The sequence below is a fragment of the Echinops telfairi genome, unplaced genomic scaffold (genome assembly GCF_000313985.2).
Source record: "Echinops telfairi isolate 266 unplaced genomic scaffold, ASM31398v2 ScPeMD7_4225;HRSCAF=4972, whole genome shotgun sequence".
Taxonomy (NCBI): Eukaryota; Metazoa; Chordata; class Mammalia; order Afrosoricida; family Tenrecidae; genus Echinops; species Echinops telfairi.
The window spans coordinates 7,318,770-7,342,417 of record NW_022108124.1 but is presented as its reverse complement, the minus strand read 5'-3'; the positions used below and the strand labels follow the sequence as shown (position 1 = coordinate 7,342,417).

The 23,648-nt window shown below is 41.4% G+C and overlaps 1 protein-coding gene across 2 annotated transcripts in view; it reads right to left on the bottom strand.

The window, feature by feature from the left end:
- Window positions 1-9,038: 9,038 nt before the first annotated feature.
- TBL1XR1 (TBL1X receptor 1) overlaps window positions 9,039-23,648 on the bottom strand; it is a 179,546-nt gene continuing 164,936 nt past the window's right edge. For both annotated transcript variants that reach the window (XM_045294981.1, XM_004708592.2), the window contains 3 exons: window positions 23,210-23,375; window positions 14,614-14,715; window positions 9,039-13,865 (listed from right to left, as the gene is read on the bottom strand). In XM_045294981.1, the coding sequence (XP_045150916.1) occupies window positions 13,839-13,865; window positions 14,614-14,715; window positions 23,210-23,375 (295 nt within the window). In that variant the 3' untranslated portion in view covers window positions 9,039-13,838. The remainder of the gene's footprint in view (window positions 13,866-14,613; window positions 14,716-23,209; window positions 23,376-23,648) is intronic.

Here is a 23,648-nt window from a genome sequence, read left to right as displayed (position 1 = left end):
ACAATACCTAGGTATATCATGAAGTATTTTAAGGATAAAGACACTTTGGTCATTCTGGTACAAACAAAAAAGAGTCAGCACTCATAAAGCCTCATACTTCCTTCCACACAGCAGCAGTGGGATGTCTGAGACAGGAGAGAACAGCAATAGTGGGTCTCATGTTTTATGGTGCACTCAAAGCATCTTGGGGAGCTGGCAATTTTATATTTTGACTCAATAGGTCGAGGCTGGAATTTGCATTGCTGTCGTGTTGAGCGTTCTTGACCTCCAAATTGATCTGCTGGATTCATAAGAGAAAGAAAACGTGACCTGAGCAGAAGGTGTTCTACAGGAAGTAACCCTGTCTTTGTAAAAGCAACACAAGATGCACATTCTCAAATACGCAAGGATTCGAGGAAAATGGGACTTGCTGGCCCAGTTGAACCTACCCACAGGTTGAGAAGCGCTGCTCTCCTGGGCAGTTCTGTCCTGTCCTCTAAGAACCGGCTCGATGGCACTGCCTTCAGTCCTGAGTGGGACAAAATGCTAATGCGCTAACCTGCTAACTAAGAGTTGGAGGCCTTGTGATTCACTTCTGAAAAGCTCAAGACATTGGAAGCCCCATGGGGTTCAGGTCTACTCTGATACAAAAGGGCTTGCCAGGAGTCCGAATCGACTGGCTGTGCACTGTACTAAAACCTCTATGAATCACCTCATCTAATTTTCATCGCCAGAGCCAATTTCTCAAATAACAGGAAAATACCCACTCAAATCCACTACCAGTGAGGAAATTCAAAATCTTTACAGCAGCAGGAAAACCTCACCTTTCTCCTTTGGATCTGTTAGTGGATTTGAATCCATGACCTTTCCTTAGCAGTCCAGTGCTTATTGGCAGCAACACGGCCAGAGAGAGCGCAGTCAAGTTGCCCAAGATAGCAAGGTAACACGAATTCTTGATGCTGAGGGCAGGGTTACGATTTTCTGAGAAACCCCATTTCACTTGGGCTTCCTGTTTCAGAATGGCAGGATGACCCTTTAAAACAATTTAAAAACTCTCTAGCAAAGACTTTCCACTCTGCCTTAATTAGTAACCTAGGTCAGGGCTCCCTGTTGGCTTCCACTCTCTCAGTCTTCCTCTTCTGCCACTCCCCTGACCCTGGATGACGGGCTCAATACCTGTTGCATGTGAGATTCAGCACAGTAGTGGGGAGGAGGAAGTAAAGAATTCCTGTTTGAAAGTGAACCCTAAACGAGGTGCCAAATGTTTGCATGCATTTCTCTAGGGCATCTGATTAAACTGCGACTTCTCATTTCTTAAGGAGCCTTGGTAACGCAGTGATTAAGCGCTCAGCTGGTAACTGAAGTGTGAGTGATTTGAACGCTCCAGCCGCTCTACAAAGGAGATCAGGAGACCTGGACACCCTACAGGTGGATCCACTCTCCCGTGCAGCAGTGGTTTTCAGCCTCCCTCATGCCGCAGCCCTTTCACACATTTCCTCATGTTGTGGTGAATCCCCAACCATAACATTATTTTCGTTGCTACTTCATCACTGTCATTTTGCTACTGTTATGAATCAGGCAACCCCTGTGAAAGGGCCGTTCGACCAACAAAGGGGTCACAGCCCACAGGTTGAGAACCGCTGCTCTACAGGGTCAGGGAGTGGGTGGGAACCGACTCCGCAGCACTGGGGTTGGTTCTGTCTGCTCGATGCATTAGTCCCGGGTACGGTGTACAGTGGATCACTTGTCAGGTGATTTCTGACATGTTACCCGGTATTGGTGCTTTAGGGCTTTCGGTAGCAAAGCAAAGCGGTCTGTGGCCTGCGTTTTACAGCTACTCATGAAGATGCACTTTGACTTACGTACTGTTTCATATATGTACCAAGGAATCTTGGTAGGGCTGTGGTGACACGTTGTCCAGGTGGCAGCTGGAAACAAGCTGCTTGGAGGACAGAGCTTTCTCCTTTAATCAACAGTTACGGTCTCAGGAATTCCACAGGGCAATGCCACCCTGTCTGAAAGGGTCTCTCTGAGTCAGCACCGTCTCAATGGCAGGGAGCTCGTGCAGGTCCTTTGCTTGCCTTTGGAGGTTTGCTAAGGGAACAGGACAGAGGCGATGGGCACCAGAGGATGCCACAAGATCCCACCGTTTTGGGAGGTTTGCTAAGGGAGCAGGACGGAGGCGACGGGCACCCAGCGGATGCCACAAGATCCCACCGTTGCATTGTTGCTGTTGTCAAGGCAGCTCAGCGAAAACGTGTCTCTCATCTGCAACAAGTAAAAGTCTGAGCAGAACTTTCAAGGAAAGGAGGCATAAGATGCTTGATTTCCTTGCCTTTTGTGGTCAGGAATCACTGTCTAAATTAGTCCATGGAGGCATGCATTATTTACAGTTACCAAGGTAACCACTAGAAAGCAGACGAAACTACAGGGGTAAGGTGGGTCACCGACGGGGGCCTTTTGTGTGGTCATGTGACATTGAGCCCTTCCGACATAAGGAGGCAATGTCATAAGCCATCAAGCACCCCTTGCTATTTATAAGCGCTTATTTTACTAAGAAAACATGCATATTTCCCACTGAAGCACTTCATTTTTTCAATCACCTTACATGCACGTAAGGTTGGACCTTGAATAAGAATCGATGCATTTGGTGCTGGCATTTGGACTATTGTGCTGGCAAAGAATACAGAAAGAACCTCAGATTACCAGAACAAGCAGCAAACCTGTGTTGGGAGGGGACAGACAGAATGCTGTGGCAAGGATGGGGAACGTTTGTCTTGAGCATGCTGGATATGTTACAGTCGAGCCCAGTCCCCGGAGAAGGGCATCATGCTTGGTAAAGTGGAAGGGCAGCAAAATGGAGGAAGACCCTGGACAGGTAGCTTCAACCATGAGCTCCAATTTCAGAATAATTGTAAGCATGGCACAGGACCACGCAGTGTCTCATGCTGCTGTACGTGGGGCTGCTGTGGGATGGAAGCAGCTGGTCAGCACCCAGTGAACCCTGAGTTACACAAGGCTACTCTTTTCAAACTGTAACTGCTACTGTGGTTGCAGTTCATATGTGCAACCGAGGCATTTCAACAAAACATTTAAACATGTCTGGGGTCAGTGGGTGGCTGCAGACCAATTCCCTCAGTAATACACCTGGTCTCAGCCTTGTTAGAAGGGGTCTCCCCAACACCCCAGCCCACCCACCCCCAAGAAAAACACAAAAGTCTAAATGAAACTGGCTTCTAAAGGAGTTTGCTGAGCTAGTTGGAGGATATGGGGATAGCTTTCTGGGATTCCCAAGGGATCATCTTGGTAGATTTTCTCAAAGGACATTGAAGGATCACAGGGGCTTCCGAAATTTTATAAACACGGAAAACATCCTTGGTGACAAAAAAGGTCAGTGACATGTCATGCAGACATGGCATCTGCTGGCTCTTGGAGGGTATCAAGGGCTGTCTGAGATTTTCATCAGGAACCTTATCCTACTGACCCGACGGCCCAACGAAACTGAAGACAAATTGAAACCCTCGAGAATGCCCAAACCACCACTGCGGAGTAAAGAGGTATAGAAATCTTCAGGGAGGGTTAGAGGTTAAAAACACCGCCCTCAGAAGTGGACAGACCTGGTGGGAGACTGCGTGGAGAACCAGAGCCACACGTTTTCATCTTTGTTGAATGAAGGTTGCTGAGTTACTAGCGATACTTTGGCACTTACCCTCCTCCTCCACAAGGGTCTGTATCTTACTTGCTCACCATTCTATCTGCAGACCAAGCACACTTCTCGGACACACTGGTCAAGCAATAAATACTTGCTTGAGACACTAACACACGATGATGTGGGACTGAGGTTGTCAAGTGACGTCCAGTCAGTTCCAACACACAGCACCCCACTGTGCGTCATCCTCACACCTGTTCTTACGCTTGGACCCACCGTTATAGCCCCTGTGCCAATCCATTGTTGAGGGTCTTCCTCTTTGTTTACTGCCCTGCTACTCTCTCAAGCATGATGTTCCTCTCCAGGGACTGGTCTCTCCCAAATAGCGGAGGTGGCCTTTATCACAAATGCTGTTCTAGCTCACTGACTGGGAATTTGACTTTCAGCAAAATTAGCATGAAATAGTCCGGATGTAAGTTTATAATTAAACCTGACCTGTAAAGGTGTTGTTTCAGAAAAATACTCATCCACGTTTCACAAAATCTTTGGCACTTTTTAAAAACAATCAGTGGCTAGTGATGCGGTTTTAAGAGCTAGTTAGTTGCTTTTTCTAAATACTGTGTGGTGACAACTTATTTGTCTAAAATTGGAAAAACAACGAATTTGCACTCTGAGCATCTCTCGTGTTCCTGTAAGCGCACGGAGTAAATATACACGTGGAGTTTCTGGGGGATGAGAACCGCTGAGGGCTGGGCCATGGTCCATGACTGGTGGTTTGGGTCCCCTCAAAGGCACCTTAAGAGGTGGCCTGCTAGTCCCCGAGAATCAGCCATTGAATGAAAACCTGGTGGCACAGTTCTTCACAATAGCTGGTTATAGATTCTCCCCCTACACAGACAACTGATCATTAAACTAACACATTTGGTTTAGGTTGAGAAATGGTTGGAAGGCCCGTTTTACAGATTCTATGAAAGTGGCTAAAAATCGAGACACATTCGAATCGTTTGTTCTGCAGACACAGATATCACTGCACCTTTCCTTGTGTGGCAAACAGGAAATAGTGGAACATGCGCTTATAGGGAGTTAACATGTTGGGTATACTACAACGTAGCCTTTGTAATCATTGCTCTTAACTTGTATAGCACATTCTGTATATACAAATTTAGGAGAGTACACCTATCACGGGGAAACCTGCTGTACAAGCCCTCTGTGGAGAACTGAAAAGCACGGATGTTACTTTGAGGACTAAAGTGTGCCTGACCCTAGCCATAATATTTTCCCTGGCCTCATACGCATGTTGGACATTGAATTAGGAAGACTGAAAGATCAAGGCATTTAAATTGTGGTGCTAGGGAAGATATTGAAAGTACCATGGACTGCTAAAAGGACAAACCAGGCTGTGTTGAAAGGAGGCCGGCATGCGCCTTAGAGGCAAGGAGGGCAGGACTTCCATCCCTTATATGAAGGGATACCAAAAAAACTGCAGGGTTTTCCCCCCAAAGCTATGTATGTTTTTTTTTGTTTTGTTTTTTTTTTAAATAAAACCACCTCATCACCTTCTACGTACTCTCCATCACACATTTGTCCAATCTGTGATTCTATTGCTGGAAGCATTTTTCAAACTCGTCTGTTAGGATGGCTCACAGCACCTCCCTCGTTTTTTTCCCCACCTCTTCTGTGCCATCAAAACGCAGTCCTTTTGTGTCCCTCTTCATTCAGGGAAACAAAAAGAAGTCACATGGAGTGAGATCAGGTGAGCAAGGTGCATGGAGCAAAACAGGCATGCTGTTTTTTGCCCAAAACTGGCTGAGATGGCTGTGTGAGCAGGTGCATTGTCAATAGTGGCAAAACCAGTCACCCATCTGCTAAAAATCAGGCCTTTTTGGTCACACTCTTAAACGTAATTTTTTCAGAACTTCTAAATAGAAAGCTTGATTAAGTCTGATTTGGTGGAACTACAAATGCACCATGAGTCAACATTTTCATCCATTAGGGAAATTGACGGACGTCCAGAACGAGGCTTATCATCAATAGACATTTCACCGTTTTCTAAAGGAGAAAATTTTCGCACACTTGAGTTTTTCCTTTGGCGCTGTGTTTAACATCACAACAGTTTCTGTGGCATTTTTGAACGGAAAACAAAATTTCAAAGCTGAAAGCTGTTCTCTTAGATCAGTCATCACAAAAAATGAGGTTTGAGCCAAACTACTTTTCCGAAAATATTCACTGTGACGAGGCCTTCCCACGTGACGCCACTAGGGGCACTAGCTCAGAGTGCGTAGCTCAATGCTTGCCTTGTGGGAAACATGCAGACTCCGAAAGCTCCCGCAGCGCTCGTTTTCCGGTTTGTTTTTGGTTCCCCCTCACAGGACGTGTTGTCAGGAGAGACCGGTCCCTAGAGCAGGTCAGCAAGTTTGGTAAGGAGGAAGGCCCTCCATGTAATGGATTCATACAGCGGCTGCATCAATGGGCTCAGGCTTAGAACAATTGGGAGATGGCACGGGTCGTGCTGCAAATGTCTCACTCTGGCCGACAGGTCACTGCGGGTGGGAACTGACTCAATGGTGCTGACACAAAGTAGGCTTTGTGCCTACTTTCTCTTACACTTCGAGATGGATACACAGTCGTTCCAACAATGGGTTCAGGCACAGGTACAATTGCCAGGGTGCAAGAATGGGCAGTGTTAAATTCTGTTGGGAGTAGATAGGGTCACTACGCACTGCAACTGACTAGATGGCAGCCTAACCACCACCACGCACCTACACTGATGGGGAAAAGTCCACACGGATTTTGGTGAAGAGGTTAAGTTTCTGAAACCAGTGAGTATCTAAGCAGTGAAAAATTGGAAGGACAAACACCAAGTGTCCACAGTGGTTAAGCACCGAGGAAAGGATGGAGTTTGGAAGTGAGTATCTATCACTTGTAGCTTTGTTCTGAATTTCCTTACAAGCCTATGTGTATTATAATATGCCAGTAACACTCCAACCCCACCCTATCCATCATCTCAGGCACTCAAACAGGCAAGTGCTATTACAAGTCATATGCGTACCTCAGTGCTAGATCAAGGGCGGGGTCAGGCATTTACCTTATTTGAAAAGACAAACGAATTTACCTCGAATTTTAAGTGTCCAACTTCAGCCCTTAATTATATCCCACATGCTAAATATTTTAATCACTTCAGCTTAAAAAGTTTTTTAATAACTGCATTATTAAATATTGCAGAGCTACATTGTCTTGTTAAACTTTATTTGGGTGCTTTATGATAAAGCCGTTGTTGACATCCATGCTGGATGCACAAGTCCCCATTCCTGTGGAGTGCTGGCTAAGTTCTGGGCCTCTACTGACTCGGGCTAGGACACCAGACAGATGCTCTGTAGATGACTGTTCATTAAGTCAAGAGAAGCTTATGTGGGGAAAGTTAAGGCTATGCTACATAGACTGACAAGCGCTATTTTGAAGGCAAAGTCACTTTTTCAAAACTTTCTAATTCAAATGTAAATTGTTTAGAACACTGCTGCAACTGGACTTTTAACACAAAGATGGAAGGGACCGCTTAGGGTACCCATTTGGTGCTTGAATTCTTCATCTACCGGGTTGGGGTGGGAGGTGAAGCGGGGCTGGTTTTATTGGTAGTACATCTCCTGAGCAAGCCCGGGCAGACACTGTATTTGTGCGTGAATTTCAGAAATGTATGCATTTTTAAAAACACACCTGTGGTCATTTTCTGGGTAGCTTCCACACCAGTGTTTCTGGTTCTTAAAATGTGGAGCTTCCTACTCAATTGAGCATACAAATCCAACCACCAAGAAACACTAATCAGCGTCTTCTATACTTTACTAAACACATTGTGTTTAATACGGTTTAAATTATAAAGAAATTACAAGTAACTCCTAAAAAATTGAATACAAAAAGATTACAAGTTAGGACAAATAAGCATTGAAATACGACGTCTGAAGAGAATCATGCAAAGAGAAGCAATAAAGGAGCATAGGGTTCACATTCCATTCCTGACGGAGCACCAGCTGAGCAGAGCGCAGCCCTGCCAAACTAGTGCTCAGTGTCTTGTGGGACCATTTTGGCAGAGGACTGCATCGGGCAAATGGCAAACTTTAACCTGCCTGCCATTTACTTATGCTACGTGTGCCATGTGTTATAAAGGGTAACAGCCAATAAATTGGCAATCTTGTCTATGCTCGCACAAAATTGTTTTACCAGAAGCTTCTATGAATTCTAATTAGTCTTTACTTTTTAAAGGCATAAAATATTGGAAATTAATCATCTATGCCAGGCAATGAAAGTTAAACCCTTTGAATGGCTGTCAGAACGTTCTAGCTACTGCAGCAGCATATCAATCAGTACTATATTACAAGGTTATGTTTGCATTAGAAGCCCTGGTGGCACAGTGGGTTAATCACTGGGTTGCCATCTGACAGGTTGGCAGCTCACATCCACTAGTTGTCCCCAGGGACGAAGCTGAGGCTGCCCGCTTCTGTAAACACTTCAGGCCTCGGAACCCCAAGGCACAGCTTGACCGTCCTAGCGGGTCGCAGTGAGTCAGAATCGACTCAATCGCTATGGGAATGCTTGTGTTCGTTGTCGTCATAGGAAACAGAAGGGACAGTGAAAGGCATGGACGATACAAGTTCTTTAAAAAGGAAAAGAAAGCTAGTGGCTGGGTGGGAGTAAGGGGTCGGGGTGAAATCTCTAATAGTTACAGGACTTGGGACTGACGAAACATGTCTGCTCTGAGTTCTCACTAGATCCTCTGCGGCTGGTAAAGAACGGAAGCAACTAGCTAAGGAGAGAAAACGATTAAGTTACGACTGGTTTATGCAAGGAACCTGAGACACGCCTCACGATTTTCCAACGCGCTATGCTCTGCCCTGCTTTGTGCTCAATGGCACGGCCGGCCAACAGAGGCCATCTGAGGTCTCTCTCAGGTGATGTCAAATGGTTCTTCCCTTAAACACAACATCAACTTTAAAAAAATAATTCAGAGTAGCCATTCTTTAATGATTAGATGCTCTTCTTCTTTTATAAAAATAGTACACAATTCCATTATCTAAAAAGAAACAACCAAAAACCTATCTCCTGTAAGAAGTAATAAAGTAGCAAAATGTATCTATGGGCTTAAAGCATGTATGCTGGAAAATAATAGGTTTGTGACGGCCTGTGGCACTGGCTCTGATGGGAGTTACCATCGGTGGCTGCAGGATGACAGACAATAAAACTGTGGTAAGGCGAAATTAGAGCAGGAAAGCTTAGTGTCCACAACAGAACACTAGAGGAATAAAAGCAATTAAAATGTAAACAGGAAGTTGTAAACAAGTAATAGCAACCCTCTCTTTACTTGACCAGTAATATGTTCTACACAGATATCAAACGTTTCAGATATGTACACAGGCCAACATAATATCAAAATATATTTTATTCTGGACCTCTTTCAGATCTGATTCAAATTACAGTTGTCAAAGCAATACAATGCAAAGGGGAACCGCAACAATAACAACAACAAAAAAAATGTGCCTAAAAAGGATGAAAGGGTCATGGGGACAAATCATCGTGATGTGGAACCAAAAACATCGTTAAGTGTCATCAACATGGTCCAGGACAGCATAGAACAACTCTATCGGTCTTCCTCACACGAGGAATCATGGAAACTGAACAATAAAGTTCTTTAACATGTACAAAAAACTGTCATGGGCTGGTTTACACTTTTACAACAGTTTTAAAGTTAACTGGATAACTAAAGAAATGATGCAGACATTTTAATCCAGTGCTATAGGTAGGCTCACAGAATTAGACCCAAAGGATTTGTAAAAATCAAAATGAAGACATTAGAGCTACAATGTCAAAGTCAGGAAAGAAGAAAATGACTTCTGTATCCAGGGAGCCCAGAATTACAAAATGTAGTCTGTAGGCTTGTGTTTTCAATGAGATGGAGAAGTACATCAGACTAGGTACAACATGCAGCATGTTTTCCTGAACTTACTCAGAAATCCCAAAGAAAACATCATGAAACAGCTTACCAAGAAAGGAGTGGGGGGAAAATAATATATAGATATACGCCCTAGTGATTCAGCCTGCTTCAACACTGCCAACATAAAGGCAGAAATAAAGAATGCTATTAATACCTCAGAACTACTAGTATAAGACATCAAACTTCTAAATCAGTGTATTAAAAAGTGAACACTTCCTCATTTTTGTTGCTTGTCTACATTTAACTAGAATCATGTTAAAACCATTTGATATTGAATGTGACACTTCAGAGCTGCTACCAGGAGGAGTAATTCATCACTTCCCTCCCCTTCTTCTGTCCCTGCTGATGCAGGAGAGGGGTGGGGAACCATCCAAAAACCTAGGGTCTCTTGTAGATTTGCTGCTGTTCCCCAAAACGTTGGCGTTTGCTGCCATGCCACAATGTTGGTCCACTGAAAACAGGATTTCTGCAGAAACTGTCAATAGTAATCAACCATATGCAAGTACCATCCTTAGTGTGCAGGAAACACGGGGTCTACAGAAATGGCCTATGTGCTCAAGAAAAAGAAAATCGCTGCCAAGCAAGTAAATAGCATTGCCTTTGAAATGATTTTTCTGCTTTTGTCATAAAACTTGTCATTGTGTTTTATTCACATAAGGATGGTCATTTGCAATTTATGAGCAAAAAGAAAAAACAAACCGCATACTCCTCTTCACGACTCTACTCGATAGTTTACATTACTTTTAAAATCATTCTACATAAACAGCTCCTTAAAAATAGTACTCTCTCATTAAATCTAATTTGACAGAAAGAAGTTTAAGAAAAAAAGGAGTGCTTTATAAGTGAAAAAGTACAAATCTTTGGCCTTTCTCTTGACATTGTTACATGTCAAAAAGCAAAAAACCTTCATGTAATTCCATCTAATGATTACTTTTTGCACCATAATTTGTTTTTTTTTGTTTTTGTTTTTTTTAACACCACAAAAGGAGGCACTTTCAGTATTTGTGTAAGGTGTTTAATCCTAAAACATACTTACCTAGAGAAGAATTAAACACAATTGGATACTCCCTAAGACCCATCAGGAAATGAAAAGTTCCCACTTTAAAAAGTCATTTGAAAGTCAGTGACGGTACTTGATTAAGAACAGGCAATGGGAATTGGAACAAATTATAAGAATTTAAGGGGTTACCTACATGGACAAGAACAAAGATATTCATTTCTTTTAGAATGTTCAAGAGTGACAGCTGCTCTTACTCCTACTTCAATCAATTAGCATTCGAGCTTTCCGTTCCGTTTTTATTTTATAGTAAGTATAAGATTCCTCTCTTACAGTAGCTATACAACAACGATCTATCATGAATACCATGAGGGCAGGGAGAACTACTGGATTCAGGAGTTTTGTAGGTATATTACGTTCTCAGAAAGAAAAATAAAATAGAAGGAAAATTGAGCAAGAACTTCAAATTGAGAACTTTACAGACTGTGGAATTTGGTCTCTTGCGATTGTTAGTGCTCGAATGAGAGACCATCTGACTTTTGTCCGTGGGGGCAGCATGGCGGCACGTCAGCAGGCAGTGGTGATGTTGAGAACAGCAGCAACAGTAAATAAATACTCGTATGCTCACACAGAACCCACGCCTAGAAAATGGATACCTTTCAGATAAGCTCATACTTAAAAGACCCAAGGATAATAAAGCTCTGTATTTATAATCTTTTACATGTCCTACTGTGGCTATGATGCTTAAGGAAAATAGCTAAAGATTAAAAAGGAAAAACAAAACCAGGAGAGCTGACAAAACCATGAAAACGTCGCTGTCGGTTTTGGCAGCTATATTGCAGATTTTCTTGACTATCCTTTAATTGGCTGGGAAAATAAAATCACTAACTGTATGCAAATGAATAAATTGTCCATATCAAAATACAAAAGTACTATCAATAATCACCTCTGACTTTCAGATTTAAATTCAGTGCAATTGACAAATGCATCGCTAAAGAAAAATGCAGCTTAAACATACTCAAAACATTTGCGTCTATTCCTGGGAGCACATTTAAAAATTATTGCACAGATTTTTTTATTTTTATTTATTTTTTTTTAAACAACAACAGAGGTCAACCACACATGTGGGCCTCTAGCAATAAAAGCAGGATTTCAAGTGCCAGGTACTCAGCATATTAGGTTTCCTACGTGAGTCACAGGGTAACAGTTCTAAATGCCTATAATGTGTGTTCCAAAACCCTAAAAACAGCTGGCACAAAACCATCATGAATGACCGCCCCTCTGGATGTAAAATTTTAAAAATAGTATTACAGTATCATCATCACCACTAACAAGAATTAGGGGTCCATTTAACAATGCATTGTGAAATTAGGTGTATTTTACTCTCTGTACCAATAGCCAATGCCGCCCTACCTTAGTAAAACCAAGACTTGCTTCAGTCCACGCTCTTTAGGAAAATAGCAAACCCAACAAAGGCTGGAAACCAAAGCTGCGTTCCTTGAGTTAAACGAGTTTCTACTGAAACACAGAACACGGGTTAAAATTTTAGTAATAAAGGCTTCAAACTAATTTGTACCAGAAATAGTGGTATAAATTTGCCAAGCTTGATAGTAAGCAATTTCTTAATTAACTTAAATTTGACAACTATTCTCTTCAAAACTGAACACACCTGGATTCTTATGTCAATCCTGAAACACCGTTAGTCACACACATAAACCTGGCTTCGTGCTGTCATTTCAGTATTTTCGTTTTAGCTGCGTGAGCATTAGAGGACGTTTGATTTGATAACTATTCTTTGGAAAATACTTAATATGATAAACAGATTGAAAGGCAGGATGTAGCAGTGATTAGTGGGGGGACCAGCAGCTTAAAGCCACCTATTTGAAAGCCTGCAGTCACAAGTACTACAAATGCAGACTCAGAGCAGCAAGGAGGGTAGTGCAATTACACTTTGTTTTCTGGAAACCTCTAAAATTCTGAATCATTGCTATTCAAAAACACCTTGAAGCAAGTCTTTTGTTTTAAAGATTGTTTTTTAAACTAAGGTAGCAAACATTTTACCACGTAATGGCAGTGTTATATGCCGTTATCTTGCTTTGTCTAAAGAAAAATAACATGAGAGATTTTTAATACTGGAGTTTGGTTATAGTATATATTAAGCTTCTACCGATAATGATGGGCACTTTGAGAAGCTATTCCTTATCCAGAAACAGTTTAATCTCTTTAAAAAAAACACAAAGCAAAACAAACAAACAAACAAGAACAACAACAACAGAAAAAAAGCCCAAATGTACTTTGCTCCTGTTCACGATAGTGCACATTTTAACCATAATTTAGTTATGGCTACAAAACATCAGAAAATTTTTTTTATGTATCTTCAATATGGTATTTTCAAAAAAACAAAACATTTTGTGCCCTTCTAGTCTTGAATTGGCAGAAATATGTCCCCAAAAAGAAACTATTGCATTTCAGCCACATCACCGAAAACCCAGAGCATGATACCCTTCTACTGACATGTCTTAGAGAAGGGCATGACCAAAGCCATCCGTGTGTGTCACTTCATTTCCAACTCCCCCGCCCACAACATGCACCAACTGAATATATGCTCTGGGAGCCATAAAATGTACCAAACATCTACCTCTTCAAAAGAACGCATTAAAATATTTTTAAGAAAAATTTTTGTTTAAACGGTGAAAAAAAATATAAACAAGAAACTGATTCACTCCCTTACTTCATGCATCCATTAACTAAACCAAAAACAAAGATTAAAAGCAAGAACAAACTACTGCTGCAAGTTTTTGTAAGTCCATTTTCTCTGTACATATAAACTGCTTACTGAAGGGGGGAAAGAATATAATCCGTGGTGTCTGCTGATTCGAAAGGGAGAAACAAGGCTCTCATTAGTATCCAAAGACGGGTACGTGTATGATGCTTTTGGAAAATGTACTTCCTTTTCTCTTCTGCTTCTCATATCCAAAACTTCTAAATGCTATTTGGGGGCACAGCAGATTAGATTCCAGCACTTGGTGAACAGAATTCACAAGCTGTGACAAAACTCTTGTCATCTTCAGGGTGCAACTTTGTTTATATACACTGTAGGTATATACTTCTTTTAGATTTGGCTGTAGTGGACTGGCCATGGTTCAAGTGGGACTATAGCAGTACATGGGTCAGGACAGTCATTTTGGCTATGTACACATTCATAGTCGGTCCATGGCTTCCAACTAGTAGCGCTATTTCCGAAGGTCTAATACACAAACCTGTAAGAAATTAAAAAATCAGTCAAAGTGTTCAGATATTTATAGAGCATTTTAAAAATCAGTAACTTTTCTCTAAGAAAGCATACAAAAACATAACAAAAGTCCAAATTCCAAACTTCCTATACTACTGAGTTGTTCTGACACACGGCAGCCTTATAGGATGGAGACAAACTGTCCTGATGGTTTTCCGAGGCTGTAAATCTTAAGGAAAGCAGAAAGCCTCCTCTTTCTCCCAGGGAAAGGCTAGTGGTCTCTAACTGCTGAACTTGGGGTTGGCAGTGAGAGGAATACCAGTGCGCTGGAAGCTCTGAAAAGGACTGAGGAATCACCCAATTTCTCCAGTCCCTTCCCCTGGATCATCAACAACACACTTCTGGGGAAAGAAGGTAAACCTGCAATGGGAAATCCCATTTATTCCTTCAGTGTTGGTTTCACTAACAATAGCTTACATTAGAAAATAAGAACCACTTTATTTCTTGATTATGAAAATTCTTCAGGTTAAAAAAAAGTCTAAATCTTTTACATTCTATGAATTTCACGAATAGGAGAAATTTGTCATTCCGAGGAAAGGGTGGGTGGGTGTGTAGAGAATCAATACACTGTGTCTTTACATTTATTTTTAAAAAACCAACAGTATTTTTGTATTCTTTTGTGATCACAACCAGAAAAAGGCACGCTTCTTCAGGTGTGCAGTGTGTGGGCCTACTCCCGCAGCCGCACCCCCTAGGAAATATCTGGCAATACTTACTGAACCGTCTGATGCGCTGGCTCCAACTTTGTCTCCTGCTGCATTCCAGCAAACTTCAAAAATCCCACCTGTTCCCCTATAGCTGTGAACTAGAGCACCTGTCTAAAAAGGACACCAACAAGACAAAACACACACACACGCACAATGTTAACCTATGTCTTCATAAATCTAACCACTGAAGTCAAGCTATCACATGGCTTTATTTCACACAATCAGATAGGGCTTTATGCAAGTTTGGAAATGCTAAACAAGCTTAAGTCTGCTCTCACAACAGACCACACACACAGCCAGTCTGGCTGGTTGTTGAGATACTTTTTGTTTGTTTTAGCTTCTTTGATACAATTAATAAAAATTGTTTAAGTAAATACTCAACATAAAACATGGATTACCAACTTGCTGTTACCATTTTTACTGAAGCAGGCATGACTTTGACTGATAGGTAGAGAAACCAGACTAATTCCGAATGTCTTTGACATAAAGAGGAAGTGTATCAAATTAGGAAAGACAACTCAAGCAAAATATGTCAGTTCCTCCACATTTACTAAGTGATTGTTAAGCCTAGGAGCCCTGGAGGCAGAATGCACTGCGGTGCTAACTGCAAGGTCAGCAGTTTGAAACCACCAGGCACCCATGGGGCAAAGATGAAGCTATCTGCTCTGGTAAAGATTTAGTCTTGGAAGCCCACAGATGCCGTTCTACTTGGTCCTACAGAGTTGCTATGAATTGGAATCCATTCAGTGGCAGAGTGGGTTGATAAGCTATCAAAGATACTACCACAGTGCACAGGTAGGAGAAGTACAAAGCTTTTGCTGTTTGGCCCTGACAAGCCCAAAACGTATCTGTGCAGCTTCCTGGTGAAGTAAAAAAGTCAAAGCGGAGGTAGACCCTCTACCTAAAAACGGCATGGCAGCAAAGGATGTATCTTGCTAATATCTACCTACAGAGCAATCCCAAAGTGACTCGGTGCCTTCAAATTCAAATGAGAAGCATTGCACAAACCACAGACAAACTATTCTCGCTGATCCCACCCAGAAGATTCAACTGTTTTGTTGCTTGGCTGAAGCTTCTGAAAGTGTGCATGAACGGTTGCTATTGGCAGCCCCACGACAGAAAGGAGTAGCACCAATGGAGTCTAAAATAATGTACCGTTTAGAAGTAAAATCAATACAGACGTTAAAATGTGGGGTTAAAAACAACAAGCCAAAAAAAAAACAAAAAACCCAAAACCCTCCCTTCAAAAACAATCACTAATTCCTGAATTTGAACGAAAATGGGATGGTCAAAAAAGGCAAACGGAGCTGTGACGCTATGGAAATATAAAATGAGACCAAAGTCAAACCACTTGCCACCAACCAATTCCCGATTCTGACTCAGCGCCGTCCAGAGAGGGTTTCTGAAACAGCCGGTCTTTCAAGGGTGCAGATTGCCTCATCTTCCTCCCCCATTAGATAGCTTGCTGCCTTTGAGTCTAATCTGACTCTTAGCGGCCCTACAGAGCATCTGTGGTTGCTGAGTGTGCACCTCCCTCTTTCTGGGACCAGAAAGTCTCGTGTTTCCTGCAGTGCCCTGCTGACCTTCTCTAGGCCGTCCAGTGCACACCCACATCCCCACCAGGGGTTTCTTCAACTAAGTCATAGAAAACGTTGATGGCCACAGCGGCGTCTATATCAGAAATACTGGACGGCACTACCCAGGGGGCAGGGGAATCCAAGGGAAAACTGATCATTAAAAAAATTATTATTAAAAGTACTAGGAGAAATGCCCCATAAAGAAAACTCAAAGTTAAAGAACTGGGAGATCACCTTAATCCATATGCTCAAAGTGGATTAGTATCCTAAAGGCTAAGCTCCAATTAATCATTAATTATATGAAAAGATGTATAGATATATAGAGAATCCAACAGTAAAGGAAATGATACACACGAAAAATTCTATTTCATAGCCACAAAATGGAGGGAATATGTTAAAATAACGAAATCTGACAACCTTCAGGATGAGGAGAAATAAGGAAGATTGCCGTTAAAATGGAACCCGGCATGCGGCGACTCCTTTGGACAGCAGTGGGCATAATCAATGGGCCTCGCCTTTCCACTCAGTCTGTGCATTAGATAAGCTTTCGCCGCGTGCTCAAGGCACCAAGGACTGGGGTTTCATAACATTGTTACTGTTTTTAAAAGTCCAGTGTAAAACTAATATAGAAACTATAATTAGACTTGTTTTATGGGTGCACTGTGGTGTAATGATTGTACAAGTGCAACGTACAATGACAACATTAATTTGATAATGACGTTTTCATTTGACTGCTCCTAAGTTTAGATTTGGGAAGTGATGAATCAAGTTCTTCTTTTTTTTGTGAGGGAAAATACTAACTTTAGATTATTATTCATGGACCACTATATCTACTTGTTGACAAGTGGATCAGATTATAAGCATCAAGAACTCAGGCAACTGGAGTTGAAAATCTTGAAGGATTAATGTCCTTGAAACTCTTGACCAGTTATATGCCAACTTGATGTATTATTGCTAGAAAAAAATGTGAATTTTTTTAGTCATTAGTTGTATTTTAGGAATTGCACAGTGGTGACTGTAGGAAGGGCACTAGGGCCTTCCTTAAGAGGCACAGTACACACCAAGAGCCCTGCTTCTTATAGGCAGTGGATGGAAGTCTGCCAACAAATGCACCAACAACATTTTATACACAGTGCTTAGTGATTGCTGAATAGCTTTCAAAATACAGTTTTGTGTTCTAGCACTACACAAGCTATTGATAGTGAGCTGGCCTAAAAAGGCAGCCCTGCAGAGCGTGCTACAAGTGGGGGGTGGTAAAATGTCAAAGTTTTAAGTATCTAGGAAAGTAAGAACCATAAATATACGGAATAAACTTGTGGCCTATGTCAAGTTTTGTTGGTGTTTATGTTACAAAACCAGATTATTTTAGTATGAATTTGGTGACTGACCAGAGACTGCTTTTTAATACGATGGTCCAATTTTTAAAGGATGCCCTTGTGCAAAAGTACCAGGCGATGGAATGTTTTAATTTACTTGGTGTAAGTTATATTTCAAAGTAAATTCTGGTGTAAGAATTCTTATCATAATGGCAAAGTTTAAGCTGCTAAACCTCTTCCTATTTTTAAAAGCTATGAAATGTGGCAGACAATTTCCCCTTACGCCCAAATATGAACCATGAAAAGATCCCTCTAAGGTTTAATATCCTATTGAGCTTTCACCGGTCCTTGTGAGCTACAGTACCGGTACCTTGCTGTGTGATACCTGTGTGCTTTGGTTGTCATGAGTAAGGACAGCTCCAGGAAGACCACGGAAGCAAGCTATGCGGTCTCTTGCACAGTCTTTTGACTGACAACATGCTTTTCCTACCTTGAAAATTAACTGAATGACCCCGCACTCCTACCCCACTCACATAGCAATTTAAGAAAAAATGTGGTGGGAGGTTAATTTTAAGGTTCTCCTGGTGTAGGCCCTATTTTCTGGTTTGGCAGCTTCTTAGATGTTTACAAGAAGAGTGACTAACTGGAATATCTTCAAATAAATCCAGATGAAATAATGTCTAAATCTAATATTAGTATCTTAAGGACAGAATTATACAGTACTTAATGTATAAGAATTTGACCCAGTAAATTTAAGAAAATAAAAGTTTCTAGCCCCGAAATTAAAAAAAAAGAAAAGTCCATAATTGGGGAAATTTTAAATATGCGGTATGCAGAGTGCTCTTAGAACCACCAAAATAAAAAAATAAAAAAAGAATCACCAAAGCAATCCATCATTTTAAAGTTCCATGTTTAAAGCAAATCTCAAAAAATATATAGTAGGTAAAAAATATACTCCGCAAAGATATAAATACAGCATCATTCATGTGCAGTTTTAACAAAAAAAATAGAAGTATATATAATATATAATTTATTACATGAGAGTGAAAGATATTCCCTTCAGAAATGTTATTGCCTCTAAGAAAAAACAAGATGAGGAAATGAACATTTTAGCTGTATAGAATCTGGAATATTTTATATCATATTGGAAAGGGGGCAGGGAAGATCTAAAATGACAGGGGTAAATATGCACCAGACAGGGGTAAATATGCACTGGTCAGAGCTGAGTGGGGCTGCTAAGAATGTTAGTCAGTCTACGCTCTACATATTTAAATTATTTCATCATCCTAAGTAAAACCTGAAGACAAATTTGAATTTATGCTGAGATTGATATAATTATACATTCACATATTATTCAAGCTATTTTAACCAATTTTAAGCCACCAGATTCACTTTTTTTTTTACCAGATTCACTTTTATCCCCTACCACAAATACAGGTTTCAAGTAAACATCAGGGGAGATTGTCACATCCTCATAAAAGCCCTGGGGGAAACGTGGGGTGAGCGCTCACAGCAAGCTCAGCAGTTGCTACGCAGTGGGCAAGAGGAGACAGCGGTCTGTCCTATGAGTATTTAGGGTCACAGTGAGGCAGACATGAGTTGACATCAGTCAATGTGGCTTTGCTGTATAATAGTTACTAATATACAACAAAAAATACATCAATTTTTGAAAGTGGAGAGAAAGTTAAGGAATAATAAAATATTAAAGTACACTTCTGTTTAAAGTATAACTTAAAATTACGGCTTAATAATTTTCCTATTTGTTTAAATAGGAAACAACATTTGCAACTCAGAACCCAAGGAATATAAAGGGTTCCTAGGAATCAAGATGACCAATAATCAAATTTAAAAGAACAAAATACAGGTATTAGAGAATTTACCCCAAAAATGACCGTGTGTGATATATAATGAACAACTCAAAATATATAAAAAGGTACTTGATCTCACTCATAGGAGCAATGCAAATGAAAAACACTGTGTTACCGGTTGGGCCAATTCCGATTCACAGAGACCCTACAGGACAGAGTAAAACTACCTAGTGCAGCGGTTCTCAACCTTCCTAATGCCGCGACCCTTTCATGCAGGTCCTCATGTGTTGTGGTGACCACCCCCAACCATAAAATTATTTCCGTTGCTACTTCATAACTGTAACTTTGCTGCTGTTATGAATCACTATATAAATATCTGAAATAAATATCTGATAAATATCTGAAATCACCATATAAATATCTGGTATTTTCACTGTTACAAACTGAACATAATTAAAGCATAGTGATTAAGCACAAAAACAATATGTAATTATATATTGTGAAATATTTATTTCTATTGACAAATAAATGAAATTTTGTCTTGAAGCATGGTGTAGCATGAGTAACAGTCTTCACACCGGGTACTCTTATGTGTTTTCCGGTGATCTTAGGCATCCCCGGTTAAAGACTTGTTTGACACCCCCACCCCCCCCAAGGGGCCATGACCCACAGGTTGAGAGCTGCTAAGCTAGTGGGTTTCCAAAACTGTCCATCTTTATGGGAGTAGAAAACCTCATCCTTCTCCTGCAGAGTGGTGGTTTTGAACTGCTGAACAGCGTGGTGGGTAACCATCCACTACACCACCAGGACTCTCTCTACATTAGCCTAAGGGGTAATGTATGCTCTTATATTGTAAGTATAAATATCACTATTATTTTATAGAGAGAACTAAGAAAAGGAAAATGTGTTATGAAAGCTTGATATTTATAGGACATAGAGACAGAATTGAGATATTCCTGTGTCAAACTTTTAAAAGTGATTTTTTTTTTTAAAACACACATCATGCCTTCCGTAAATAGACCTGCGGTGATTAGCTGCACAGAGCAGGAGCTACAGCTACTTAGTACGTGGACACTATGACCAACAAATAGCTGATCAATGAAGGGAAGCAAGTCATGTGAGTGCTGCAGAAAGATCATACCTGGGGCATACAAAGTCACGCTTAGGAATATGGAAACAGAAAGCAGAATGTTTCTCTAGTTTAAGAAAAGAGTCTCTATCATTATCTCGAAAGAACTTAAAGATTCTGATTAATCATTGTGTTCAGTCACATTAACTTGTCTTTCAGTAATATATCTTTTACAGTTCATGCATAACTCCCACAAAAGTAATTATTTTAGAAAACAAAGAAACTGCATCATTTACCCAAATAAATCCCAAAAGCTACAAAATTGTTTTTTGGGAAAAAACAAACAAGTAACCTAAATAAATTTTGCAAGTCTGGCCTACACATGAAAGTGTTAATTAACTTCAGCTGATTCCAATCCTCGTTTCTAAGCACTTTGTTGCAACCGTAACATCAATAAATATATGATGTGATTTATTGACTTCTGCTTCCATGTTTATTGACTGCGATCCACGTCAAGATTTCCTCCTTGTACCATGTATTTGCTGACTGGGTCAGGTTTGAAGATTTGTGTTTTCTTTTTGTTTAGGTGTAATCCATACTGTCTTCCTGTATCAGTAAGGGCTTCACATCCTTGTTTGGGAGGAAATGGCCTGGGGGCCACGTCTGACCTCCTCCAGCTTTAGTAGGGAGGAGGAGAATCCAAGGCTGATGCTGCAGGAGGGGGGCTACGTGCGTCTCCGTTCGTCTTTATGGTATTCCCTCTCTCACGGCACTTCATGTCCCTGTTGGGTTTGGTCAGTAGTGGCAATGGCCACACCACCCTCCCAAACAGCATCACTATGGCGGTTTGTTAAGGAAGTGAACAGTTCAGCCCAAGTCAGCGTCAGAAAACATCGAGGAGACGGCCCTTGGTCAAGCTTGGTCGTGCCAGCAGCCACACCTCTCTCTGGTCCTTAGCCTCTCAGCCAAGCTACTCCTTGGCCTTTGTCCTGCCCCACCACCAGTGTTAAAAAGCTCCTCTGCACAGGGTACCCCACTTGACGAGCCCACCTCTCCCCCGCCTCCCATCTGAGCACTGCTCGTCTGCACTACTCCACCGGTGGGTGACTCTTCTGTCTGGGTGTTCATGGGATTCCCGTTTCCGCATCTAAGATGGCTCACGTTTATACTCAGTAAAATGGTAAAACTAGTCTAATTCCCAAGTTAGAGTCCTCTATCCCTTACTTATTTCTATATAGGAGCCTACCGTGACGAGGTGGGAGATACAAAGACCTATGGGCGAAAGAGTTCTATCAAGTAATTTCACCTCACCACACTTCCAACAAACAAGGACACGTCACCTGCATTATCTAAGATGATGGTAAGTCTTCCTCCAATGGCAATGCTGCATTCCTCTTCCTACGGACCAGCTTCTCAAACGATGTGCTCCGCACAGACTGCAGAACCACAGTGGAAGGGCACAACCCTGACATACCTCTCCTGAATTAAACTTGCAGTATGCACTCCCTTGTTCTCTGTGGGGAGGTTCTACATGAGTTCAACCAATGGTTCCAGAATCCCCATTCTGCACAATATTATCCACAATTTGTTAGGATCTACACAGTCAAATGCCTTCGCAGTCAATAAAATACAGGTAAACATCTTTCTAGTATTCTCCAGATCCATCTGACATCAGCAGTGATGTCCCTTGTCCAACGTCCTCTGAATCCAGCTTGAATTTCCAGCTGTGTCCAATGGATGGACTGGTGCGTTTAAGTTGACTTTATCATCAAAAAACTGGTTGCCAAGTAGTTATGTTGGAGAGATGACTACAGATCAAAATGGTAAACCTAACGAACACTTAAAACCTTGTCCATTGACCCTTCCACGCCCACCCCCCATGCAAGGTGGTTCTGATCTGGCTTTCAAATTTTTCTGTAATATATATGTATGAATTTTGGCTCATTCATATTGGGAGCTTTGTGACGGGGGAGTAGTCCTCTTATTTTTTTCTGGCATTTGGTATATGAAACCGAGGATCGATGACCCTGTAGAGACAGTGCGCAGAATGAAGGCTGCTGAGGGGACGGTGCAGGAGGGAGGGGTGAGGAGGAGATGGTATCAAGTAGATCAAGAAGGAGGAGGATGTTTTGAAGCTGGCTGTGGTAACAACTGTACAACACTGCTTGAAGTGACTGAACTATGGAGCGATATGCTATTTCTATTAGCTCCCAATACAGTGGTTTTGAAGAGGAGAAAAAGTGGGAGCTCCAGAATCAAATTCTGTGGATTAGACAAGAGGGCACCTCAATCCTGTCAATTCTTGGAGCCTCGTTTTTCCCAGTAAGGATTCAATGCAAGTTGGACTTCTTCCTTCAGTACCACCAGCTCTCAATCATGTATTGACCCCTAATACAGCTGACTGTGGACGAACACTTTCTGGGGCAGTGACTCTGTGGTAGTCTCCCCATCTTCTTTGGCTGCTTCTTGCACCTAAGAGTATTTAGGTCAGAAACTCGTCCTTCTTGAGATGTGCCGAGCTTATGCTTCCCATTTGGTTTTCTAACTCCAAGTCTTTGCAGACTTCATCGTAACACTTTGTTTTCTTTAGCTGCTCGTTGAAGTCCTTTGTTCAACATTATTTCATCATTTCTTGTCTTCGCTTTAGCTACTCTACATTCAAGACCAAGGTTCAGGGGCTGTTCTGACATACCTCTAAATTCCACAAAAAAACACTTTACTGAAAACTGAGAATTGAAAAATTAGCACAAGAGGAAGGATGGCCCAAGAGGGAAACAGGCAAATGTTTTCTAGTAAACATTAGAATACTTGACCACTTCAGTAACACGAACATACCTGTGTGTTCCAGATGTGCACACATTTGTCAAAAGAACCACTTGCCAGATACCTGCCATCAGGACTGAAAGCTACACTGTATACAGGCTCTTGGTGTTTTGTCAAAGTGTGGATGCAAATGCCTCGGTCTACATCCCATAATCTAACAGTAGAATCGAAGGATGCACTGCAACAGGGGGGAAAAAATATATATAAGTCATGAAACACTCTCAGGGCCCCAGGGCCACTGCATCCCAATGGCTACACCCCTCCTTGTAAGAGGATGGTGTTAGGGAAAGTAATATGGGGAGCAAAGGCCGATCAGGAGAGGCTGCAGCTTAAAAACCACCTCAAAGTACCCAAATTGCACATTATGGAGCTAATTCACTGTCATTTTCAAATAAACACTTTATTCATCAGAGAATTTTGAACACTAATAGACCATGTGTTTCAATTTATC